The sequence below is a fragment of the Uranotaenia lowii genome, chromosome 3, assembly GCF_029784155.1.
Source record: "Uranotaenia lowii strain MFRU-FL chromosome 3, ASM2978415v1, whole genome shotgun sequence".
Taxonomy (NCBI): domain Eukaryota; kingdom Metazoa; phylum Arthropoda; class Insecta; order Diptera; family Culicidae; genus Uranotaenia; species Uranotaenia lowii.
This window is the reverse complement of record NC_073693.1, coordinates 221,055,408-221,080,876: the sequence shown is the minus strand read 5'-3', so window position 1 is coordinate 221,080,876 and position 25,469 is coordinate 221,055,408. Positions and strand designations below refer to the sequence as shown.

The 25,469-nt window shown below is 39.8% G+C and overlaps 2 protein-coding genes across 2 annotated transcripts in view; both read left to right on the top strand.

The window, feature by feature from the left end:
* Window positions 1-353: 353 nt before the first annotated feature.
* LOC129754853 (cAMP-dependent protein kinase inhibitor beta-like) overlaps window positions 354-25,469 on the top strand; it is a 40,896-nt gene continuing 15,780 nt past the window's right edge. Inside the window, exon 1 of the mRNA XM_055751088.1 lies at window positions 354-663. The gene's annotated coding sequence lies outside the window, so the exon portion shown is untranslated. The remainder of the gene's footprint in view (window positions 664-25,469) is intronic.
* Window positions 14,372-19,660, top strand: LOC129753103 (uncharacterized). Its single transcript, XM_055748906.1, has 4 exons — window positions 14,372-14,391; window positions 18,705-18,887; window positions 18,944-19,040; window positions 19,097-19,660. The coding sequence occupies exons 1-4, from the start codon at window positions 14,372-14,374 to the stop codon at window positions 19,487-19,489; spliced, it is 693 nt and encodes a 230-aa protein (XP_055604881.1). The 3' UTR covers window positions 19,490-19,660.

Genomic DNA, 25,469 nt, shown 5'->3' with positions numbered 1-25,469 from the left:
GTATTTTCGACAACAAACATTGAGAGTTATCGTAAATTACCAGGTACATAGTAATTTCAATATTGTTTCATGCGCACTTTCAAAAAATCGATGTTAAACTTTTCGTGGTTGAAAATACTATAGCGCTGAAATGGTAAAATTATCATGACAGCGTCTTTGGGATGACCACTCAATTTTTTTCCGTGTATGATGAGTAATGAAGTTGAAAAATTATTTATACTTGATACCTTCAAATAAGCGTGCACAAAAGAAAATGAAAAAATCCATGTCGACTGTCGACAAACCTTTTTGTTTTTGTTCGATCATTCTGTAACCCGCTGAAACCTGACTGTGGCAGAATCGGCAGGAAAAAAAATCTATCAGCAGAAAAAAGAGAACCGCGAGTCATTTTCTGGTGCTTCTGGTTATCGGTCTCTCGATTCACAGTCTCGCGGGCACAGCTCGGTCGTCCGTCCGTCGGGTCCTCGTGCATCGTTCGTTCGGGTCCAAATGCCATAATAGACGGAGTGCTGAAGTAAAAGCCGTCATTTTTCTTTCCTCTTGTGCTGTTTTTCCTATCTGAAAATTGAAAGAAATAAACCAAGTTTAGATTTGTGCAACTGTATCCGGAAACGTCCTTTCAACTGTTGGGAATACGAAAACAAAGCTGGAATCTGCCGAACGGTATGTATCTTAAAAATTTGAATAATCGTTCAAAATTCATTAGGATTGCCGGATGCAAAAGAAAAAAAACAAAGCTTTCCGAATACCAATTCCTTCTTGAGGAAAATTACAAAAGCTGCTGTTCTCGAGCCGATATTCAACCAGTTCCAAACTATTGGTTCGTTTGCATAATTGATTACCATTTATCGTCCTATGATTCAACACCTACGAGGTGTACATATTTGGAAAGCGCTTTCTCGTATTGGGAAAACCAGAAGATACTTCCAACTAACCCCAGTACTGATGGTGAATAACCTTGACTGATTTTCAATACAGTAGATGGTTCCATGTTATCAATCGCCAATCTGTTCGTTGTAATTCGCTGTTTTATGAGAAATTATATTGATGTTACTGACCTTTTAATAAGTTGAGACCATGTAATAATGTATAACTACGAAAAAAAGTGTTTTGAAAACCGTGATACAATAAAATACCAAAAACAAAGCTTAAGGATAATCAATCGTCCCAAAGAAGGTTTATGACCACCATACGAAAGTTTTATTTCAATTTATTCAATGCAATAGGATGGCACTAAGGTCGTACTTTTACCCCACCCTACTCTATATCGTTCTAAATTCAAACACCATATTTTAAATTTTGGTTCCTACATATTACCTATTTTTACTGTAATCAGTCATTAATTGATGATCCTTTCCTTGAGTATCCTTTATTTAATAAAGGATCCAGATTTTGGACGAGTAAAACCAACCTACAGTTGTTAAAATTAAAACGATACATTTATACACTAATACAAAAAAAAGAGATCAGAGTAAATTTCGATTCCAAGAATTCCAACTGAACCACACGCGTCTTTATTTTCTTTCCGCAAATTCCAACCGTTTACATACAGTCCACATTTCTCATTCGCGACCAAGCGTAACAAGCGTTTTAAACATTTTAATTTACAAGATTTGAATTTTGTTGAAGACTGCAAAACGTTTCGCTTTCAAAACTGTCCAAGTTACATTTTGGTTTTGGGTTTGTCAAATTCCTGGATTTAAAAAAAAAAATAGAGAAAAAAACAAAAATAAAAACTTAAGTTGCTTTTTCTTAAAATTAAAAATTTTTCTCAGTCATCGAGAAAGTTGATTTTTGATTCAAAATCTTTATTTTCAATATCTATTTTAAGGCACAAATTTACTAAATTATTTTTTACATGTTTTCAAATGTTAGCCTTTAATCCCAGAATATGATATAATAAGTATATTTGTCTTCAGCATTTCCGAATCAGGCAAAATCAGCTCTTAATTTTTTTTTCACTTCGAAAAAAAAAACGTGAATTTTGCCTTGTGCTATTGTGGTGATTCTTTATTGAATGATTTTTGATTGTTTTTTTTTTAATTGCTCTAAAATTTTGGAAATAATGTGTCCTTTAAGAAATTAAAAAAACAAATTTTCGCCTTATTAATACATTTACTATAGCAAATTGTTTACTATTCAAAACGAAGGGGTTGAATTTCATTGCATTCGTTTCAGATTAAATAAAGTTAGGATGAGAGCTTGAAATTCAATAGCAAATCAATAATAGTAGAGCTCAAAAAAACTCCAGAGTTCATAATCATATTTCATTATTTTATATCAGAATTAAGATAAGATTTCGAAATAAAATTCTTCGATTAACTCCCTAGTAGGTATACAAAATACGAAAATCATCTTTTTATCAACAGTTTCTCGCATGGGCGATTATAGATTCGCAGATTGAAGTTGTATCAAAAGATATCGAAATAAATTTATATTGAAAATGGGTTAAAAAAGTTTTAATTTCTTCTCTAATTATGAAATTTTAAAAAGGTTCCTCTGATTTAGTACAATGAGATCAAATTGAAGGAGAAGGGGCAGTGTGCTCCCCTCTCATTCTTTCAAAATGTGTTTTCTGACTTTTTCTGTTCTTTATTGAAAGACTGAATAGGCATCTTGAAAATGAAGACAGAAAACGCAGGAAGGATAAATAACAGAAAAGACAGAAAAAAACGAACAAAGAACCGAAAAATACAGAAAAGACGGAAAGACATAAAAGATATAAAAGAGAGAAAAAAGTAAAAATAAAATCGACAAAAAGGATAAAAAAGGCAAAACAAACAAAAAGACAGAAAAGGCGGAAAAAAAGAGAAGGCAGAAAAGACAAAAAAAAATAGAAAAGACAAAATAGGCAGAAAATACAGAAACGACAGTAAAATAAAGAAAAGATTAAAAAGACGGAATAGACGGATGAGTCAGAAAATACGTAAAAGGCAAAAATAATGAACTAGAATGAATAGACAGAAAAGACCGGAAACACAGAAAGACCACAAACTACAGAAACGACAGAAAAAAAGACGAAACAATCTTAAAAAAAACCAAAAAAAAAAAATACACAGACAAAAACAGAATAGACAGAATTATCAGAAAATATAAGAAAAGACAGATGAGACAGAAAATGTAGAAAAGTCACAAATAAAAGAAAAGCTAAAACGAAACAGACTAAAAAAATAAAAAAGACTAAAGAAACAAAAAAGTTGAAGAAAACATACAGAACATGACAGAAAAGACAGAAAAGCCTTAAGTAAGAAATGATAGAAACGATAGTAGAGACATGAAAGACAAAAGGGAGATAAGACCGGAAATGTAGAATAGAGAACAAGGACAGAAAAGACTGAAGAGACAAAAAACTCAGTGAAAGCATTAAACACAGAAAAAAGCACAGAAAAGACAAAAATCTCGGATGGGACAGAAAGCACAGAAGAAACAGAAAAGATTTGAAAGACCAAAAAGAAAGAAAGATTTTTCCAAATTAACAAAATAAATAATTAAAAAAAATCATAAACTTTTTCAACGGATTCGTAAATTTATTTGCACTGTATATCTCATTTTTGTCTGCGTAAATCGATAAGATATATAGACAGTTAGCTGACCCGGTAAACTGTGTTTTACTTTTAAATGAGTGAATCGTTATAAAGTCTATTTCACATAGAATCTAATCGGATAAAATAAATCATTTCTCCGCAAAGAAATAACGTACAACAAAAGTAAAAATGTCATTTTGTAGGGTTTTCATTGCACTTTAAGGAAAAAAATACATAAAAATCATTCGTCAGCTTTTCGGATGAATTTTCGAACTTTTTTTGTGATACTACCCATCATTTTCTGCACAGTACTGCAGGCTGGTCACCTCATTCGCCATCTTGTTCCACCACTTTTCATTTGAGCGGGGGTTTTCAAGGTTCTGCCACATTTCTTCAGTTTGCCCTTAATTATTGCCCAATATTTCTCGATAGGACGAAAATCCGGACAGTTTGGTGGATTGATACTTTTTTCAACCAAATCGATCTTGTTCTACTTATACCACTTAACGACATCCCGGCTGTAGTGGCAGCTTGCCAGGTCCGGCCAGAACTTCACCGGACTTTTGTGGGACCGAATGAATGGCAAAACCTTCTTCTGGAGACATTCTTCTTTGTAAACATTTCCATGCATTGTGTCCCCAGTGATGAAAATCTTAGTCTTCTTCCCACAACTACAGATCCCTTGCCAAATCATCCACTCACGAGCAGATTTATCTGCGAAAACAAACTTGAATCTACCCGCAACATTCTCTTTACGCTTCGCAAGGCAAAATTTGTTACCGGGTATCCATCAAAAAGCATCCGTTGTACTTGGTCAACACTTTCTCATACAACTTCCTTTCTCTGGTTTTGGCAACCAGGTTTTGTTTCAGCGTTCTGTTGGGGTGTTTGCTTGCATGATACTACCGCAAGCCTTCTCGCAAACAAATTCGTCAAGCTGTACTGTGGTTCGTCTTGAACTTTTTCGCCAAATCACGCAAGGAGATTCCAGGATTATTGTGAACTGATCGAATTACCTTTACTCGCAGCTTCCGGTCATATGTTCCACTTTTACGCCTGGTTTGTTTTGCTCGATCTACCGTAAGTGTCTTCCGGTAACGTTGCAGCACCGAATTTACAGTCGATGTTGGATATTTCAGCGATCTTTACCCCTGACCACGTCGGTTTCTCTACGTGAGTGTGCAGAAATTTCTCTCGCCTTTCGCGTTCCATCGTCGATAACTTTTTACTGACGGCTTTAATCTTGATCAAATTTTCACCACTAAGTAAATAAACCATCCGGATTAAAACACGCAATAGATTTGCGATGTGACAACTAGGGGCGCTACAGTAAATGAAAAGATGCGACCAGATTTTTTGTGAAACAGACTTTAACCTTGAGTATACAAGAAAACGCCTAAAATGCAGTTATCTATTCAAATAGTTCATAGAAGCATTATTTTTTTACTTTTACACAGAAAATTTTATAATATAATCTTGATTTTTGTTTAGAAACCTTTGTGCTACAATTCGTATTTCGTATTTTTTTATATTTGTTGTCCTCAACGCCAATTGCTCCATCGAAAAACATGGTAAACTTATGCTTGATTTATCCGTTGAACAATTTAAAACAAATTGTAGTATTCTTTATGATTTTCAATCATTCATTCAAGTTTCGCTCACTGTATTGGCTGAAATATTCAACCGGTACGCCTCGTTATACTTGTAAACTATGCGGTAATTATACACATTCGCAACAAAATCATTTCAATCACCTCCCCTGCGAGCTCGGTGGGAACGAGTATGTTCCTTTTGGATCGATTATAAAGCGCAACACCTTCACTTCGCATCTCGACATTGGAAGCTGCAGGTGCCTACCCTACGTGTGTATGAATTTAAGTTGGTAGGTAGGTCAGCAATTGATGGGGGTTGCTTTCAAGCTGGAACGAAAACTGTTCCCATTTTCTGCACCCCCGTATAACGTGAAGCGTACACTACATTTACACACCCCACATTGCTATTAAGGAGACGGGGTGCATTATTGTTAGGTGAGAGGCACTCGGAAACAACCTGTTTTTTTTTCCTACGAAACCATTCAGTTTGAAACTTGTAAAACTTGGTCAATGCACAGTTATCTTTGTGACTTACCACGGCACATACATATGTACATATTAAGTTCCTTGTTAAAAAAAAATTGTACAAAAAAGCTATTTTATTTTTTTCGTTTTCCTTGTAAATTTTAGTGGTCAGAAATGATTTAGTTCTAGTGTTAAAAAAAGTTTTCAAAGGTAAAACTACAGTGTTGAATCGTGAGTTTGATGGATAATAATCTGCATTTGTGTTTTTTTTTAATATACGAACAATATTGCCCAATTTCATCCTTGTTTTTCAAATCGTATGATTTTTGTTAAATGGGCCAGGGGGTTGAATATTTTATACTTTACAAGAACGATCAAAACTTACTCATGGTCTCATTATTGAAAGAAAGCAGTGTTAAAACCTTTAATCCGTGGGCGTGATTGAGTGCTCATTTATATCACTTTGATATAAATGGGTTTACCTTGACGTATAGCAACATTAAATATAGAATAGTGAGAGTATCACAGTTCAGTGTTGCTATAGGCATCAACGGATCACTTCCGACCATAAGTGAAACGGAACCCCTAGATGTCGGTCCCACGGCTTTTAACTAAAGCTCAATCACATGGTCAATCTGGTCCGATCAGAAATGATTGTTTGACCTTTTATTGTCATTTTAATGTTCTTTTCTATTTTTCTTAATGTTCTTTTCTATTTTTCAGATCATTCGGAGGTGGAGTTTTTTTTTTTTTTCTCTTCAGATATATTCAAATAGTTGGAAAGTTAGAAAGGAGTAGGTTAACATATTCAAATACCATATTCCTCCCCAATGCTCCAGTGGATGTGTATTTGCGGTTTATGAATTACGATGGCTTATTCTTAAATCTAGCTTTGTTCAATCACTGGGGGCTAATTGGATGGAAATGATATTTTGTGGTTTAAGGTTTGTGAAACGGATCTGTCACCTGAGTTGTTTTGATAGTATTATAGTTTAAAGCAAACAGTCTTGGCAAATTTTGAATCTCATTCAAAAGTAGGCATTCAACTATGTGAGGCAGGTAGTGTAGGGCAATGCTCAAACGGTAAGATAGGCTCTTATATCCATATTTTGGTGAATTCGCATGATTGTGATGATGTTGTGATAGGAATAAGGTAGCTTACTTCAACTATTAATTTGAGCTAGAATTTTTATTAGTTTGAAATAGGCTTGCTTCAAAAAGCAAACAGGCTCTCACATCCATATTTTGGTAAAATAGTATGGTTCTATGATATGACAGGAACAATGTAGCTTACTTCTACTATTAATTTGATCTCGGTTTATTATGAGTTTAAGCTAGGCTTCTTCTTAGATATTGTTAGATGATATGAACTAAAACTCTTTTTTTTTTTCTCTTTTTTTTCTCTTTTCTTTTTTTTCTGTTTTCTTTTCATGTATCGTGGCATGTACTACCGAGAAATCATTTGGTCCAATGATGACGTTGAGCGAACCTTCAAGCCATCCCCTAACATCATGGGACCCAGACGTTGGCTTTCGCATGACATGGTTGCCAGCCCAAGGATCTAACCATAAATCAACTGCTGAAGATGGTGTCCTGTAACTTGGTGAGATCCTTCCTTTTTATTTTTAATATTTTCAATGCGCTTATAAACCGTAGTATGTAGATGCTTGGGGAGTATGTAGAGGCCAGTCTCGAACCCACCCTTGTCCTTCCTCCAACTGGTATCGGGAGGGGTTGGTTTATTATCTTGAACTGCATTTTATCCATATTCCATGGATATAATGAAGTGCTTGATGGTTTAACCAACGTCTCAAGATCGCTTACTATTCTACGCTGCCTTCTCTAAACTTTAAATTTTCTTCTCCAAACTATTCTAATTTTCATTTCCAGCGTCAGCTCCCCGAGCTATTTAAACGCCATAAAAAAAAAAAAAAAAAAAAAAGCAGTGTTAAAACCTTTAATGTTTACGGCACAAACCAATCGAGGTTTCCATTTGATGATTGCTGTCTCATGTTTTTTTTTTTTATTTTTCTCAATTGTTTTCAAATATTCTTAAGACGCCTTGAAATTAAAAATACTCAATCCTAATATATACCTTCTGCCATTGAGGGTGTCATTCACGTTTGTGATGATAGACAAAATTGAACATCAGTCCGTTTACAATACTCCCTGTTTAAAATCCCAAATATTAAAAAATCTAAACGATGCCTGCATCTTAAATCAAAGGCCACTTCTTCTTCGACCAGCAAAAATTGGTTAAACAGACTTTCTCAAAGAGTTATCGATATTGTATTGACCACGAACAATTGTTATCTCAAGTTGAAATTCTCAAGACCATAATGAGTTATACGGTGAAAATTTGGTCAATATCATGTTGACGTATTTCTTTCAATTTTTCATTTGAAGAAACTGAATACCCCTCATTTTGACTGTGTGTGTGTGTATGTGTGTGTGTGTGTGTGTGTGTGTGTGTGTGTGTGTGTGTGTGTGTGTGTGTGTGTGTGTGTGTGTGTGTGTGTGTGTGTGTGTGTGTGTGTGTGTGTGTGTGTGTGTGTGTGTGTGTGTGTGTGTGTGTGTGTGTGTGTGTGTGTGTGTGTGAGTGTGTGTGTGTGTGTGTGTGTGTGTGTGTGTGTGTGTGTGTGTGTGTGTGTTTCAAGCGAAACCCTAACCTCTCTCTCCGAGATGCCGCAAATAAGCTGGGTGTATCGTCTACAACCGTGCATCGAGCCAAAAAACGAGCCGGATTATCGACTTACAAGAAGGAAGTGACTCCCAATCGCGATGATAAACAAAATAAGACGGCCAAAGCGCGATCCCGGAGGCTGTACACTGACGAAGTTTGATTGCGTGGTAATGGACGACGAAACCTACGTCAAAGCCGACTACAAGCAGCTTCCGGGACAGGAGTTTTATACGGCAAAAGGAAGGGGAAAGGTAGCAGAAATTTTCAAGCACATGAAACTGTCAAAGTTCCCGAAGAAATATCTGGTTTGGCAAGCCATCTGTACCTGTGGCTTGAAAAGCAGCATTTTCATAGCTTCCGGGACTGTCAACCAAGAAATTTACGTGAAAGAGTGTTTGAATAAACGTCTGCTGCCTTTCCTGAAGAAACACGTTGTTCCGAACTGTTTTGGCCGGATTTGGCATCTTGCCATTACGGTAAAAAGGCCATGGAGTGGTACGCCGCCAACAACGTGCAGGTGGTTCCCAAGGACAAGACCCTCCCAACACGCCAGAGCTCCACCCAATTGAGAAATACTGGGCTATTGTCAAGCGGAACCTAAAGAAGACCAAAACAACTGCTTAGGACGAGCAGCAGTTCAAGGCAAACTGGCTTTCTGCGGCGAAGAAGGTGAACAAGGTGGCTGTACAAATCTAATGGCAGGGATTAAGCGTAAGGCCCGGCAATTCGGATTTGGAAAAGCGGAAGCCTAACTGAATATTTTTCCTGAATTTTATACTAATTAAACTTGAAAAAGAAATTTAATTTGATTTTTTAAATAAACGATTTCACCGATTTACACGCGTTTTCCCTTGATCAAATTTTGACCGTCTAATAAAAGTAAAAAAAAAAATTTGACACCCTTTATGCCTTTGCCAGTCGCAAGACGGAGAAATGTTGACTATTGTCGTGCTTTATCCGTCATGCGAGTAGTGAGGTTCCGTCAATTGAGTACGGAGCCGTTCGGTTGATGAAAAAAAGCTAGTCAAGTCAAGCGTGACGGGCGAAATTTACCAACCCTAATCTGAAGTCTGCCTTGGCGTAGGTTTCGTCGTCCATTACCACGCATTCAAACTTTGTCAACAATATCGTCCTTAGCTTGCGATTTGAAGTCATTTCTTTTTTAAGCTTCATGCACAGTTGTAGACGATATTCCCAACATATGTATTTGCGACATCTTGAACGGAGACTCTACTGATCACCATTGCGGCTCCCGGCTTTCCATTTCCTCCAGACCCAGGCTTCCTACACGGAAAAAAATTGCGTGGTTCTCCCGAAGACGTTGTCATGAATAGAGCAGAAAATTATCGAGGAATTTCAATTCTGAGCTGTTTTCCGAAAGTTTTTGAGAGCCTCGTTTACGATGTGTTGTATCAAACTGTGCAACATACCATCTCTGAAGATCAACATGGGTTCATGAAACGTAGATCAACGACCACCAATCTCATGACGTACGTTTCGAAATTAGTTGGCAGGCTAGATAAACGTAAACAAGTCGATGCCGTATATGTAGACCTGAGTAAAGCTTTCGATAAGGTACCGCATGATTTGGCTGTCGAAAAAATGCGGCGATTGGGGTTTCCGGACTGGCTCTGCAACTGGATTAACTCGTACCTCGTAGGTCGAACTGCTTTCGTACGACTGGGCTCTGTTAACTCGTCTCCGTTTCAAATAACCTCGGGAGTGCCCCAGGGGAGTCATCTGGGACCTCTGATATTTCTCCTCTTCATCAACGATTTGAATACTATTCTTGAGTCGGAAAAACTGATGTACGCCGATGATCTCAAAATTTTCCGAACAATCTCCTCGTTAGTCGATTGCTGCGCTCTCCAAAAGGACATTGACTGTCTTCTCACTTGGTGTAATCAGAACGGTATGGCTCCCAACATAACCAAATGTACTACCATTACGTTCACTCGACAACGAAGGCCTGTTAGTTTTGAGTACAACATGTCAACGATTATCCTGAACCGCACATCGGTCGTCAAGGACCTTGGTATTACTTTGGACAGCAAGCTCAGTTTTTTCAGCATATTTCCACGACAGTAGCCAAAGATTTTTCGGTTCTTGGCTTCATACGACGGAACACGCAATATTTCAGTGATTTCTTCAGTCTGAAATCGTTGTATTGTGCTCTTGTGCGCACACACTATTAATTTTTTGGTGTAAATTTATGTCAAATTGGATGCACAAAATTGAAGCATCACTTTTGACATAAAATTACACTACAAAAAGACAGAAACGCTTAAAGCCATAAATTATCAGGCATTAATTAAACGGCATGTTCAACATAAAATTATACCATCGAGGATGTAAATATCTGTCAAATTGGACGCACAAAACTAAAGCATCTCTTTTGACATAAATTTAGATCTTTACAGAAATTATATTGTGTTGTGTAATGTTTTGGTTACATACGATTTCGGAACCATAAATTTAAAAAAAAATAACAGCTACAGCTATTATTTCTCTAAAAATGTATGTTCCCAGATGCTTGTTTTTCCAGCATTTTACACAAAACAATATAATTTCAGTAGTTATAATTATGTTCATAATTTACCATATAATTAAACTCAAGCCAAATGCAAATGATATACCTTATCTTATTTTGATCTCACCAAGCAATAATGTTATAACCAAAAATAAAATTAACTGGAAAGCAGTATTGTAGCTCGGTCATCTTTAATACTAACATACATAAAGCCAGTTCTCATTCATTATAAATTACTTTTATTCAACATTTCAAATTTCAGTTTTTGTTTTTGGTGTGTTACATTTTTGTTTATATGAACCGTTATGATATTCAATTCCAATTGAAATGTATCCTCTATGAATAAACAAAATAGAATAAACAGTTCAGCACGTTTTCTCGAAACTATCATTTCAGCACTTAAATATTTCTAAAATCATTTGCTGAGAGCCCTGCACATTCGATTAAAATAATTGTTGATCATTAGTAGAAGATGATTCTTCGATACTTTTGAAACTGCACTGTGCACAGATTTTTCTCACTAGGAAAATCGAAATCTTGAGAAGCAGGTCCGATTGTTTTAAGAACCATTCAACTATAACAAGACAGGATTTCGGAGGAATGAAGCATCTTGTGGATAAAAAAACGAACATCCGTTGTGATACCATCTCCACGGCAGCATTTGGACGGCCGCCACTTCCGGTATCAGATCCATTCCTACTTGAATCATTCCCAGGTTTGCTTAGCCACCCGGTAGCATCATAGTACGGTAGTTAAGCCAACACATTCTGAAACGGATAAAAAATAGGTTGTTACCTGGATTCTCCATACAGCTTTTTACAATTGTTACCCTGGTACTGTTGTCCCTTTGGCAAGCACGAGATCTTGATGCAACACTTCGAACATTAACACGATGAATAATCAAAATTAGGGCAAGTGTAAATAATTGCTTGTCGGGTTCAATTAAGAAACCGTAACTTGCTTGATAGTTTTGTACCCTGGTCGCTGCGCTGCTCAATTCCTTGCATTTAGGACTCATTTTAGTGTCACCTTCTACTGCCTAAGCTGATAAGATTTCATTCAAACCGAGGTTCAAAATAATTTTTGCTAATTTTCTTATGCAAAGAACCGTCAGTTCTGAGAAAAGGTTCAGTTCTAAACTTTCCACTAGCTGGTAACACTAGTTCCGGAATTTGAAAGCCCGGCATAGACCTTCAAAGAAAAGAATTGAAATAAAGTAAATTAGTTATCTGCTCTCGGATCCATTTAATGATAGCTAAAATTTACGGAGCTTCCAATAACAAAACTCACCTTTTACGCTTCGGATACTTATTCGAACAAAAGTCCCACATCCGGATTTTACTTCGGACAAAAGCCCAAAAACTGGATCCTTCTTGTTCCATTCCGAGGTATTTCTACCACTGCCTTTGCGTTTGTCCCACTGCATACGTTGCTTTTAATTCAGTTTGCGGAGGCAGCGAATTCACTTTTCAATCAGCACAACTTTTGAAGTCTATATTAGATCTTTTCACTATAATGTGCTCATGACGTTTGACGTAAAATGGTTAACATTGATTCTAAAGCGATATAATATCTTGATACAACGAAACCTTGCTGATTGCGTTTTACCCTTGAGAAAAAATGCTGATTGCGACCTTGCGTTCATGGAACAACTAAAAAAGTAAATTTCAAGCTAAGCTACACTGAAGGTATTCAGTCATACGCGCAAATTTTAGTAAGTACCTGCATTCAACCAGAATTTGAAACTACTGGATTGTGGGTAACCTAATCGAAAAATTGAAATAGTACTTACCGGTGACGATATTTGTTTCCGCTGTTAAACTACATTTGGGCGTTTTACACGGTGTATCTAACGAACTACTTTGTCATCTTCCCAAACAAATATTTTAGGCCGGTGTATGGTGTTATGCAGCTACGTAAAATCCTGAAATAAATTAAAGATTTTCTTGCAAATCCATTTAAATTTTTCAATATTTACTATGTATGGCAAAACATATTCTGCATACTGGTAGCCTTTGCCTACATAAAACTGATATTCATAACCATACAACTAACTGCAATAGTTAGCGTTCTATCCGAATTTTAGTGCCACTGGAATTTTTCGTTTTTCTGGTTATTTAATCTAAAACTATTTACCATGCAAAGACAACTCATTTGTATTGACTCCAACAGCGTAGCTCAAATCAATTTCCGTTCGTTCAATGCTTGTATTTTAACTCACCGATCAATTGCAATATGTACTTCCGACAGGGAACTGACCGATTGCCGTGAAGAGTTCGAGGTGCTTCAAGCTTCTGGAAGTTGTTGTTGTTTTTTTCCGGGATTTGGAAACTCTCATTGTTCTTGTTCATCTCCTATCCTCCGTATCAAGTGATGTGTGGTTCTGAAAATGAAAACAGAGAATTATTCTTAAGAGTATGTATGTACAAGGCGTCGTTTGTTTGTTTTGTTGTTTTATTTGGGATTTTAAGCCTCCAGGGTTTATTCATCCCATTAGTACAAGGCGTCGACATAGTGCTTACCTCTTTTGATCATTAGGAATCCGGGAGTATATGACACATCGAAGAAAGATCTACTTTGTTAACCTCAGATGATCATCGGTAGCCATTGATTCTTTGCAGGTACCGGTTGATTTTCGGATTCTGCTTAGGGTGTAGACCCTTCGTCATTTCTGGTTCAAAATTTCGGTGCCGATGCCGCCAACCTGTGAGAACCCGGCCGAAATGCCACTGAAATTTCCTTACAACTGCGGCCTGAGTGCACTATTTCACTATTTTTGCCAGAAATTTGTTTTGAAACAACACAAACAAAACATTCATTTTACTTGTCAGCTGTTGTCAACACGCTCATTTTTTTTTAACCATTTATGGTTGAAAAGTAACCATTTTTTGGTTTTTGCTGGAGAACTATCAATTTGGTTATTTTTTAACGATATTTCTCGCTTAATTTTAACCACGGTTTAAGTTCTTTAGCATTTACCACAACTATGGTTAAATTCATCTCTGTAATGAAAACTCTTCGGCGCCATTATGGAAGTTGTAAATGTTATTGTTGGTCGCGTTTTGTTGTTTTGCCAGAGAAAAAAAATTGAATTTCAAGTATTTAAACATAAAAAGAAAATAAAAAGATACTGTGGCCTTATTCGGAAACTCGCGCTCTCTTTAAAGGTAGGTATTTTTTTCTGAATCTATTTTAAATTGCTACTGGATGCATTTTTGGTTTTTTTTTATAGAATTTCAGCAGTTTTTTAAACCAAATATGTTGAAATTCACTTTTCATTTTTATTTTCAACAGGTCCTATCACTTGGTCTGGGACACTGGCCTGAAGGATCGTATAGGATCTCTCATCATGAGAGTAATAAGTCGATATTTTCTAAGTTTTGTGCAAATTCATTTACTCCACGGTGAAACCGCGAATAATCCGTATCTGAGTTAAGTACCACTAGGAAAATCAACACCAGCAAAAGCTGCAGTGAATCGCCCTCAAGAGCTCTTCCGCTTCTTATGGCCGGATGCTCTCGATTAGTACTGCTATATTGTCGTTACAGGGAAAAACTGTAAAATCAGTTGAGCGACAATGGATTTTTCTCGGAGAAGGTAAGTTAAACCTAACGTCGGAAGTAGTGCGCTGGATGGCGGGTCACCGTACGATTCCAGCGCACTACTTCCGACGTTAGGTTTAACTTACCTACTCTGAGAAAAATCCATTGTCGCTCAACTGATTTTACAGCGCTGGACTGGCGACACAATAATATTCGATACCAGCAGTGTCCTGGAAGCTGCAGTCTGATCAGTCTGAATATGGGTGATGAAGTTTTTAGCACTTTTTCGGACCACACAGCGTGTTGACCCAAATTTTTCCCACCATCGGGAACAGGACGATGCGAATGGTTCCAAGTGACAAGAATGGGCGCGGTGTTTATCTGATCGATTTTAGTTTACCGAAATTCAGACTGGAAGGATTCCTGAAGGAAGCTAAATTTTGGGCTTGTGACACTGGCCTGAAGCAGCCGTAGGATGAGGTAAACAAGAAAAAAAAATTAGATGCAGAAAGCTATCAGAGGTTAACGGCAATGTAGAGGTAATTTATTTATTTTTCTCCCCCACAGGGTTTACCTGCCATCTATGCCTTGTAATGTTTGCTCGTTCCAAGAAACGGCTGGCAACGTAGAGGATTCGTAATCGTGTTTGGATCCGGTTTCGCTTAGCGATACTTCGTGCCGTAGTTGGTTTCCCATCATCTGGTGACCCCAAATTAAATCATATGGGAAACGAATTCGAAATCCTAGCCCGTAAACCGCCTTCCACTGCTGCGGATTTCTAGATGCGTGGAATAAATAATGTTACCGATTGGACGGACGGTTTCCACATATAACAGTTGATTACCGTTTTACTACTAACACACCACCGTTGAGAGCTGTATAATGCTTTCCCATAGATACGGCAGTTTCTATCGATGCCAAGGAAAAAGTACACAAAAATAAAAAATCTGCTCTAAAACCCGCAGTAATTTTTTTCTAGTTAAGAAAATCCCAATTCCAGCATTTTTAAGAACAAATTAATCTGCTTTCTTTCTATTTGGCGATACGGTTAAAAATTAACCGTTTTTCAACTTCTCCGCATTAATTTCTTGCGGTTAAAAAGTAACCATATTTCCACTTCTCAAGAGAAGTCAAAAAATGACTTCTATGGAAAAAACCAAAAAATCACTTAACGCGGAAAGGTGTGAAAATGGTTACTTTTTAACGATAATTGGTTAATAAATTTCGAGCGTGAAGTTCAAAACAACAAACACGACGAAAATTTACCGAACTGAACGAATCGTATGCCCATACACACTCATCTGGCGCAACCCCTTATAGTGTAGTTTTGACCCGTTATCGGAAAAGACTGGGTTAACTCCTTTTTCATGTAAAGTCCTTGTACCCCTTATAGTGTACACAGCATGTACGTCAAAGCAGAGGTGAAAATTAGTAATGTAAGCATGTAAAATCTACACATTATTTTGGAAGCCCGCTCTGCGATGTCAGCCCTTTGATGTTAGCCCTTAAAATGTCAGAAGTATGGAAAGAAAATAATAAAAACAAATCAGTTAGTTTTGAATTTCTGTATTCGGCAAGAAATCATTTTCATGCTCCTGTTATAGAATAGGAAAATATTCAATCAACTCAATCTATTGAACTGATCTTTCAGCATTAACCGATTCATTGAATCGTCGAACGAGATCGGTTACGGCAGAAAGAGTTCTATATTCTGAATGACATGTTAAAAAACTACCCTTTATTTAGTAAGCCAGCTTTTCTAAATAATGTGTAAAATTGACTCGAGGAAACGACACTTTTTTTGACAGATCTCGGCTGTTCGAAATAATGGGTCAATTTTACAAGTTTAAGGTGTTGCGCCAAATGAGTGTGTAGGCCCATATGAGATTTTTTTTTACTTCAATATTCACTAAGACTTTCGATAGCACTTTATTACGATAACATCTATAATCTCTTCAATCTGTTAACATTCTCGCCCAACAATCACGAGCTTTTGGTCATAAAAAAATAATCTTCAGAATCTTATGTTTTGAAACTCAATTTTACATAACCACAGATTTAAAATTCGATCATTTCCTATTTTGATCATATAAAATTAGGTGTTCAAGCGTTTCTGTCTCGTGTAATTTTAAAAATTTTTTGGTGTGCAGCGTTCTAGAATTTGGAGTGCAAATTTGGGCACCATATCAGGCGGTACAATCAAAGAAAATCGAGAAAGTACAACGATGCTTCGTCAGATACGCATTACGTCAGCTACCATGGAACAACGGATTTGAGCTCCCGCCTTACGAACAACGGTGCTTACTACTAAATCTACCGACGCTGGAATCAAGACGCGTTTTCCTACAACGCCTCTTCATTTTCGACATCATTCAGAATAACGTGGATTGTCCGGAATTGTTGTCGCTCCTGCCGTTTAAGGCTGATGTCATGCTGAAGCAACTAGCAACGCGACCTACAACGCAACGTTCACACGACTAACCAGCTCTCATTTGATCTCCATGGAAATCGCGCAGACCTGTCATACTGGTCGCTTTGTATAGCGCGACCAATCTGATGCCAATGTGTTTTGTAGCGCGACTAGTAGGAAATCCAATAGGAATATTGTTTTTTCTCGATTTGAAGCAGTGATTCCGGGTTTTAAGCACAATAGTACGAAGATCTGTCCGAACTTGTGATAATAAACTAAAAACTATCTTAATCGGCGAGAAAATTTTCATGAATTCTTAGTTCCGGCAAAAAAAAACAAGGAATTTTGTCGGTTCAAATTTCGGCATTCTTGCAATCCGGGTCGTGATTTGATGAGTTTTTGATGGCTCCGGAAAGAAAGGAGACGATTCAAAGCATTATCAGATGTAGAGAAGTGATGATTTGTAGGGAATTTCAAAGTGACAGGTCGCGCCAGCATGACATATCAATGCAATGCAACGCAATCTTATTGGAACGTTGCGTTGCGTTGCGTTGCGTTGCGTTGCGTTGCTAGTTGTTTCAGCATGACATCAGCCTAATGCTCCTTTAAGAACGACCCGGTCGCAGGAATTGTTAAGACTTTCTCACCGACGAACTCTATATGGTCAGAACAATCCTTTAGATGTATGTTGTGCAAAATTCAACGAAATTGCTAGTGAATTTGATTTTAATTTGTCGAAATCTGTGTTTAAATCTAGGATAAGTTAGTTTAATCTCTATAAATAATTTGAAGCATCTGCAAAGATTGTTAAATAAATAAATAAAAAGATAATTTTACCATTTCAGCGCTATAGTATTTTTAACCACGAAAAGTATAACATCGATTTTGTAAAAGTGCGTATGAAACATTATTGAAATTACTATGTACCTGGTAATTTTCGATAACTCTCAATGTTTGTTGTCGAAAATACTATGGTCATGATAATTTCATTATAATTTCTATTACTACTAGCGTCCGCATAGTAATTTAGACATTGTGGCACCAATTCATATCAACAAAATATTACGCACATGGTACTTTTGAGAACAAAACATATTTGACTCAAAAACATCAGTGCGTATGATAATTTTACTATGGTAAACATTCTTGTTGTTCAAACCCGTGTGTAAACAAACAAATTTTGAGTTTCGTAACTTTGAAAAACCTTCCAAACCATCGGGAGAACACACTAACATTGACCGACGTGTGTCGGAAGTGTGAATTTTAATGTTTTTAATTATGTAATAATGCATGCATGGAAATAAACAAACAAACATACATAGTAATTTTACTATTTAAATCAAGCTCCTCGCTCCTCCTAATCTTTATCACAGCACATACTAGTTTCATCATGAAACATATCAATTTTACTAGGCACGAAGTAAAACAATGCACCATTTCATTGACAATTTTACTAAAACGCAGTCGAATTTACTATGCGCAGCCAAATTGAGCACATGGTTGCCTGTTGTTCATTTAAACCACGGATTTAGTAGTTTTACCATGCTTTTTTGTGTGTGTAGTTGTCGAAAAAAGTTCCCCGAACACTTTTATTAATTTGGTGACGATTGATTTCTCCTTATTCAACTATTTTGGCATTTCTGCGTGCGCGTGTAGTTTGGATTTTCACGACGCATGTATTTTTTTTATTTCAATCTTTGCAGATGCTCTAAAAACTAAGTACAATGAAGAATATCTAAACTATCTTATTCTAGATTTAAAAACAGTTTTGGAAACTGTAGCAATTTTAGTTTCATGCATATATTTAGCACGCACTCAATTTCTAAAAGGCCAGATAACTGACACTAAATCCCCTCAGTGTGGGAACATTTTGTAAAGTTTGAAAAAACCCCTCGCGTGGAAATGCGCACGTGAGCACACTTCACACCGTCAAACGTCAATTGTCGCCACCGTGTAAGAAGAAGGAAACAGCAAAAAAAAAAAAGTACTGAAGTCACGTGTAAAAAGGCAAGTCGACGGTGGTGCCGGATCCCGTGCAAGTGCGATTCTACCGGAAGGACATTTCCGGCAGAAATTCGCTTGAAATCCTTTAGAAGGCATTCGCACCAGGTAGAAGGAGACGTCATCTATCTCAGCCGTTGGTGAGTTCACACAGCAATATATAATAGCACGTGATAGATAATCTTGTTCTGCTCAGGTTGTTCCCTCGGGCTTGGAAACCGAACAGCATTCAGATCGGGACGAAGCAAGCCGTGACAGAAACACATCAGAAAGAAAAATATCCCCGATACAGGGTAAGACCCATAAGAAGTTGAAAGTGGAACGGATTCTAATCGAGTCGTGCCCAAAGGGTTTTTGTTTCTTGCCTCTTCTTCCCAGGAACTGCGCACCACTGCACCGATCCACGTGCAGAAGATCACCGTGCTCACATTTGTTGCCTTCCCTCGGTCAGGCAAATCGACCGTGGAAGAAAAAATCGCCAGCGAAGCGGTTTGCACGTGCAGAGTTGGGCGAGGCCTGTCAGTCGTCATCCAGGCCGCCCACACCAAGGAAAAGCGTCGCAAGCGATATCCTCAGAACGTGTAGTGTAGGGCGAGGCCTGTCAGTCGTCATCCAGGCCGCTCACACCAAGGAAAAGCATCGCAAGCGACATCCCCGGAACGTGCAGTGTAGGGCGAGGCCTGTCAGTCGTCATCCAGGCCGCCCACACCAAGGAAAAACATCGCAAGTGATATCACCGTAACGTGTAGTGTTGGGCGAGGCCTGTTAGCCGCCATCAAGGCCGCCCACACTAAGGATAAAACATTGCCAACAATATCGTGCAGTCTCGTAAGGGACCTGTTAGCAGAAACAAGGGGCTCCAGGACTGAGGAAGTTTGTCGTCTGCATCATGCCCAGAACATGCCATCTCGAATTCCAATGACCTTGCCAGTTTCCCCATGTCGCCAAGGGAGTCGGCGAAAGGGATGCTGAGGACAGTAGCGGCGAAACAGCTCGTTGACCTTATCGAAAGATGACATCTGACACACATGCACTCAATCGTAAATTCGGAATGTTTCGATTCCGTTTTACCATTAAAAGTTGTGCGCCGTGTTTTGTTTGCCGTTCAGAGAGAGTTCATCACATTGGCGCCCAACGTTAATTAACCCACATTTTAGATTGTTTGTGGTGTTTATGTGTTGCTGTTTGTTTTATGCAACATTTGTTGATGTTAAAGGTTTGGCATTTAGTATTTAAGAATATTAGACCCTTTTTGAAATGGATATGGATCCAGCTTGTCTCTCAGAAGACGAGGTGAGCTATGAGCTGGCGCTACGTCACGTAGCAAATTTAAGCTCTCTTCCGAGAAGAGCGAAAGCGTTGAGGCTTCGGCAGATTATGCTAGAAGATATTAGAAACAATAAAATTTACGACAATTCTTTACACATTATGGATGCGGAACAAAACATCCGCATATGTCAAGATCGCGTAGATAACTTACTGGAACGATTAAAAGTAGCTTTTAAATCCGCGGACTACCAGTTCATGCGTCAAGCAACGTCGCGTCTGATTCATTATCGTGAACGTTTAGCAATAGTAGAACCGCCGGCAAAACTTAACGATACATACGCAACACTTACTCTTCTTATTCAATGTTCGTTAGAGGACATTGAAGATGTGTTAAACAACCCGCGTAAAAAAGCAAGTGGGCAAGTGCAAAGTGCTAGCGAGGATTATGGTGCAGGAGCAGCGGACCTGAACGTGTCTCGGGCCGACTCGAGCAGAACAGGAACCATACCAAAGCCTTCCAGGAACATGACCTCAACCAACTTGAATCAGCCAATCGACGTCGGGAAGGAGAAGTCAGTTCGCAGGACGTCGCTCTCGGAGGCCAACTCCTTCAGTTCAGAACGCGACAGTACGTACTTAGGGAATTCACCATGGGTGAGTGGTGCTACCGCTGTTGAAGAATCCGCTCCAAGAAGACAACAGCAGAGGCGACGGCTTTCGGACCGAGAGCGCAACGCATATGAACCACAGCAGACATCAGCATACCTGCGCGAGACTGAAGAGATCAATTTCGGTCCGCAGTTTGGTCAGCAGTTCGGTCATCAGCGTGCATCTAGGACCAACGAGAAGCCTGGGTATCCGGTAGATGAATCGGCTCCTCCACCATACGCTTTCAGAGAACAAGCGGAAGAAGCAGCCTCGAGGAATGAATACAGCCGACTAAGGGATGAGTTACTGGAGCGCTTCATGCGTCGGGAACAGGAGGCCTATCAACAGCAGCGTTGGGAAGACCGCCGTTCTTCGAGCAAGGCAATTCACAATTGGCAGATCTTCTACAAAGGTGAAAGAGATGGCGCATCATTGAACGAGTTCATTCAAAGCGTGGAGGTGTTCGCATTGTCCGAGGAAGTTCCGGAGCAGGTGCTGTTGCAGAACATCAAGCACTTACTGAAGGGTGACGCTTTGAAGTGGTATGCTAGAGCGTTTTTGAGAGGCGACTTAAGGTCTTGGGGAGATTTCAAACGATTGATCCGGGGCGAGTTCTTGCCAAGCAGCTACGCATACATCTTGAGGGCTGAGGCATATCATCGGCTCCAGGGAGAGCAAGAATCCTTTAGCGACTTCTTCGCAGATATCTCGACATTATTTAGTTACGCAAATCCTCCTGCAACGGATAGAGAGAAATTGTTCATCATCAAGAAAAATATGAATTCCACGTATGCCCCGGTTGCGGCAGCACAGCAAGCAGCATCGGTTGAACAGCTAGTAGAAGCCTGTAAGGAATTTGATGAGCTGAGAAAGCTTCAACGGCTTCAGCGTCGAATGCTACTTCCGGCAGCATCGCTTCTAGAACCATCGCTCGCTACGCCAGTGGCAGTACAACGCGCTAATCGCAATTCTCCGCTTAATCAGCGCTACGGAAGGGTCAACGTGTTAGAAGAAATGGACAGTCGCAGAAATGAAGAAGCGGTGAGTTCGTACGGTGAATCGTCGATGATCAACAGTAACAACAAGGTGGAAGAACGTTTGGAGGAACTGATTCATCAGGTCGATGCATTGAGGGTGAGATTCGAACGCCGAGAGCAAAACACTTCAAACACGCGGGAAAATCAATCGCGGCCAGCATTATCTGTTCAGGAGCACCCAGAACCAACGAACGTGAACACTAGACCACCAATGATTTGCTGGAATTGCGACGAAGAGGGACATCGCTTTATGGATTGTTCCAAACCACAAGCGATTCTGTTCTGCTATCGCTGTGGGCAAAAAGGATTTTCTTTGCGGAGCTGCCCAAGTTGCCGTCATCGCTCGGGAAATGCCCCGGCGGGGAACTAGTAACGGAGGGACCGAATTCCTCGCCATCTTTTGATGATCCTTCCCAGATACCGGATTTCAACAACATCAACTCTTTAGTCATCAATCTCAACAACGACAATCGGCCGCATGCAGTAATCGAAGTCCTGGGAAAAAGCATCACCGGTCTATTAGACAGCGGGGCTAACTGCTCGCTACTCGGAGGAAGCTTTGTACAGCTAGTGGAGCAGCTAAAATTGCGGAAAGGATCGTTGGCTGGAGGAATTAGGACTGCAGATGGAACGGAACATCACTTCCAAACGTTTGTTCGTTTACCCATCGCTTACAATGGGAAGACCCGAGTCATCCCAGTATTGCTGTTGCCGACACTGCCGGATTGCGTGATTCTGGGGATGAACTTTTGGAACGAATTCGGAGTGAAGGCCATTTGCTGTAGCATGAAGTTACAAGATGAAGTCCAGGTCGATGATGAAGATGAGGTCAACAGGAATAGCAACGACAATGCATCCATCGAGAGGTGTCAGCAGAAGCAGTTGTCACCGGAACAATCAGTCGCGCTAGAGGCAACAGTAGCAAATTTCCCAACAGCAACGGACGGTCGTCTCGGCCGCACTCATCTTTACACACATCGCATTGAAATAGGGGATGCTCAGCCGAAAAAGCAGCGTTACTATGTGATGTCAAAGTACGTGTTGGACGAGGTAAACAAGGAAGTGGACCGAATGATAAAGCTGGACGTTATCGAAGAAGCTCGCTTTTCGCCGTGGAACAACCCGCTGGTAGCCGTGAAGAAGAAGACGGGCCAATATAGAGTGTGTCTGGATGCTCGCTACCTAAACTCCATCATGATCAATGAAGGTTATCCCATCCCACAGATTGCAGCAATTATGAACAACCTCAGCGGCTGCAAGTTCATTTCATCGATAGACTTGAAGGACGCATTCTGGCAAATACCTCTTGAAACAGCTTCAAGGCAACTCACGGCATTTACGGTACCTCAGCGAGGCCACTTTCAATTTAAGGTGGTTCCTTTCGGGTTGTGCACCGCTAGCCAAGGACTGGAGAGAGTAATGGTGACCATCTTCGCGGATATGGAACCAAAGGTCTTCCACTACCTTGACGACATTATTGTGTGTTCGGAGACCTTTGAAGAGCATATAAAGTTACTCGAAGAAGTGGCCAAGAGACTTCGTGCAGCTAATCTGACAATTTCTGGTGAAAAATCCTGTTTCTGTAGGAAGGAGATAAAATACCTGGGATATGTGTTAAACCAAGATGGCTGGATGGTAGATCCAGAGAAAACAAGCTGTGTAGTCAATTTTCCGATTCCAACAACCAGGAAAGAGGTGCAGCGCTTCATCGGCATGTGCAACTGGTATCGTCGGTTTGTAGCAGACTTCTCGGAGATAGCGGCGCCTCTCACGGATCTTACCAAGGTAAAGCACAAGTTTCGTTGGACGGTTGAAGCAGAAGAAGCTTTTCTACGACTCAAATCAGCCTTAGTATCTACACCGATTCTTGCGCCACCGGATTACACGAAGCAGTTTGCGATTGCTTGCGATGCGAGTGATGTGGCGATTGGAGCAGTGCTCACACAGGAAACCGACGGTCAAGAACATCCAATTTGTTACTTTTCGCAGAAATTGTCAACGGCGGAGCGGAAATACTCGGTGACGCAGCGGGAGTGTCTGGCGGTAATAAGAGCTATCGAGAAATTCCGAGGATACGTAGAAGGCGTTCATTTCGTCGTGTACTGTGACCATTCTGCGCTTAGCTACCTCAAGACGATGAAGAATCCAACAGCACTGATGTGCAGATGGCTGATCCGGTTAAACGCCTTCGACTTCGAGATTCGCTACAGAAAGGGCTCGGTAAATGTAGTTCCTGATGCGCTTTCAAGAATTGTTAACACGGTGACTCTGTCGGGGACAGACACAGATGAGTGGTACGAAGCGGTGATAAAAGGTGTCAAAGGCAATCCAAACCATTTCGCGGACTACCAGATCATACAAGGGGAACTGTACAAAAACTGCACATACAAAGATGAGTCGGGATCTACCTCACATCGGTGGAAGAAAGCGGTGCCTAAGGCTAGTCGCGAAGAGATAATCCGGAAAAATCATGACGCTCCTTCAGCCGCTCACCTGGGTTTCCAAAAAACGTTTCAGAGGATTCAGGCGCACTTTTACTGGCCCAAGATGCGCGAAGATATAGCGCAATACGTCAGAAGATGCAGTACCTGTAAAGCCAGCAAAGCACCGAACTCTAAAATGATGCCGAAAATGGGAAAACTGAAACCAGCTCGTATTCCTTGGGAGCTTATATCGATAGACTTCGTAGGTCCCCTGACGCGTTCGCGTTCCGGCAATACAGTGATGTTGGTTGTAGTAGATTGGATCACAAAATACATCGTCGTTCACCCTATGAAATCCGCAGATTCTACGAAAATGGTGGAATTCCTGGAGAATCACGTATTCCTGAAATTTTCTCGGCCCAGAATAATTCTCTCGGACAATGGCAAGCAGTTTACTTCGTCGGTGTTCAAAACTCTGTTGAATAAATACCGGATAGAACATATGTTGACGGCCTTTTACTGTCCGATGGTCAACAACGCGGAACGAGTGAATCGGGTACTCATCACATGCATAAGGGCATTGATTGACGAAGATCATAGAAGCTGGGATGAGCATCTACCATCAATCTGTGCCGCAATAAACAGTGCTCAGCATGAGGTAACCGGAGTTAGTCCTCACGTTGCGAACTTCGGGAAAGAGCTGATCTTGCACACCGATCTCTACGTCCAAGAAGATTTGAACACAAACGAAGATCCAAAAGTCGCCTTAGATCTCCGACTATCAACAATGAAACGCATCCAGGAGTTTGTTGTAAAGCGGATACGTAGCAACCATGCTAAGTCAAAAGTCCGATACGACTTACGCAAGAGAGCAGTAGAGTTCAAGGTAGGAGACTTGGTATGGCGCAAATCGTTCACACTATCATCGAAGGTAGACCACGTTACACGTAAACTGGATCCAAAGTTCGTGCCAGCAGTGGTGAAGGAAGTCCTTGGGACCAATCTCTACACCCTAGAAGACGTCGCAAGCGGAAAACGAGGTCGATACCACACGAAAGACATCAAGGCAGACTAGTTGGAGTTTTTATAGCTATGTAGGCATTAACGCTGACCACGAGCTCACTTGGAGCAGAAAACACGAAATAGAGAAGGCTGAAAGACCAACATCATCTTTGAAACCTCGCCCCCAACAATTCGGAGCAAATTATGCAGAATTCTACCATTTGAACAGAACACAGCTGATGCCATTTCGTCGCTAATGCACCGACGAACACGAAGAAGTAGGCGTTCATGAAGGAGACAACGGCCTTGCGTGGGACCAGCGTCAGCTGTACGGACTCTGAGA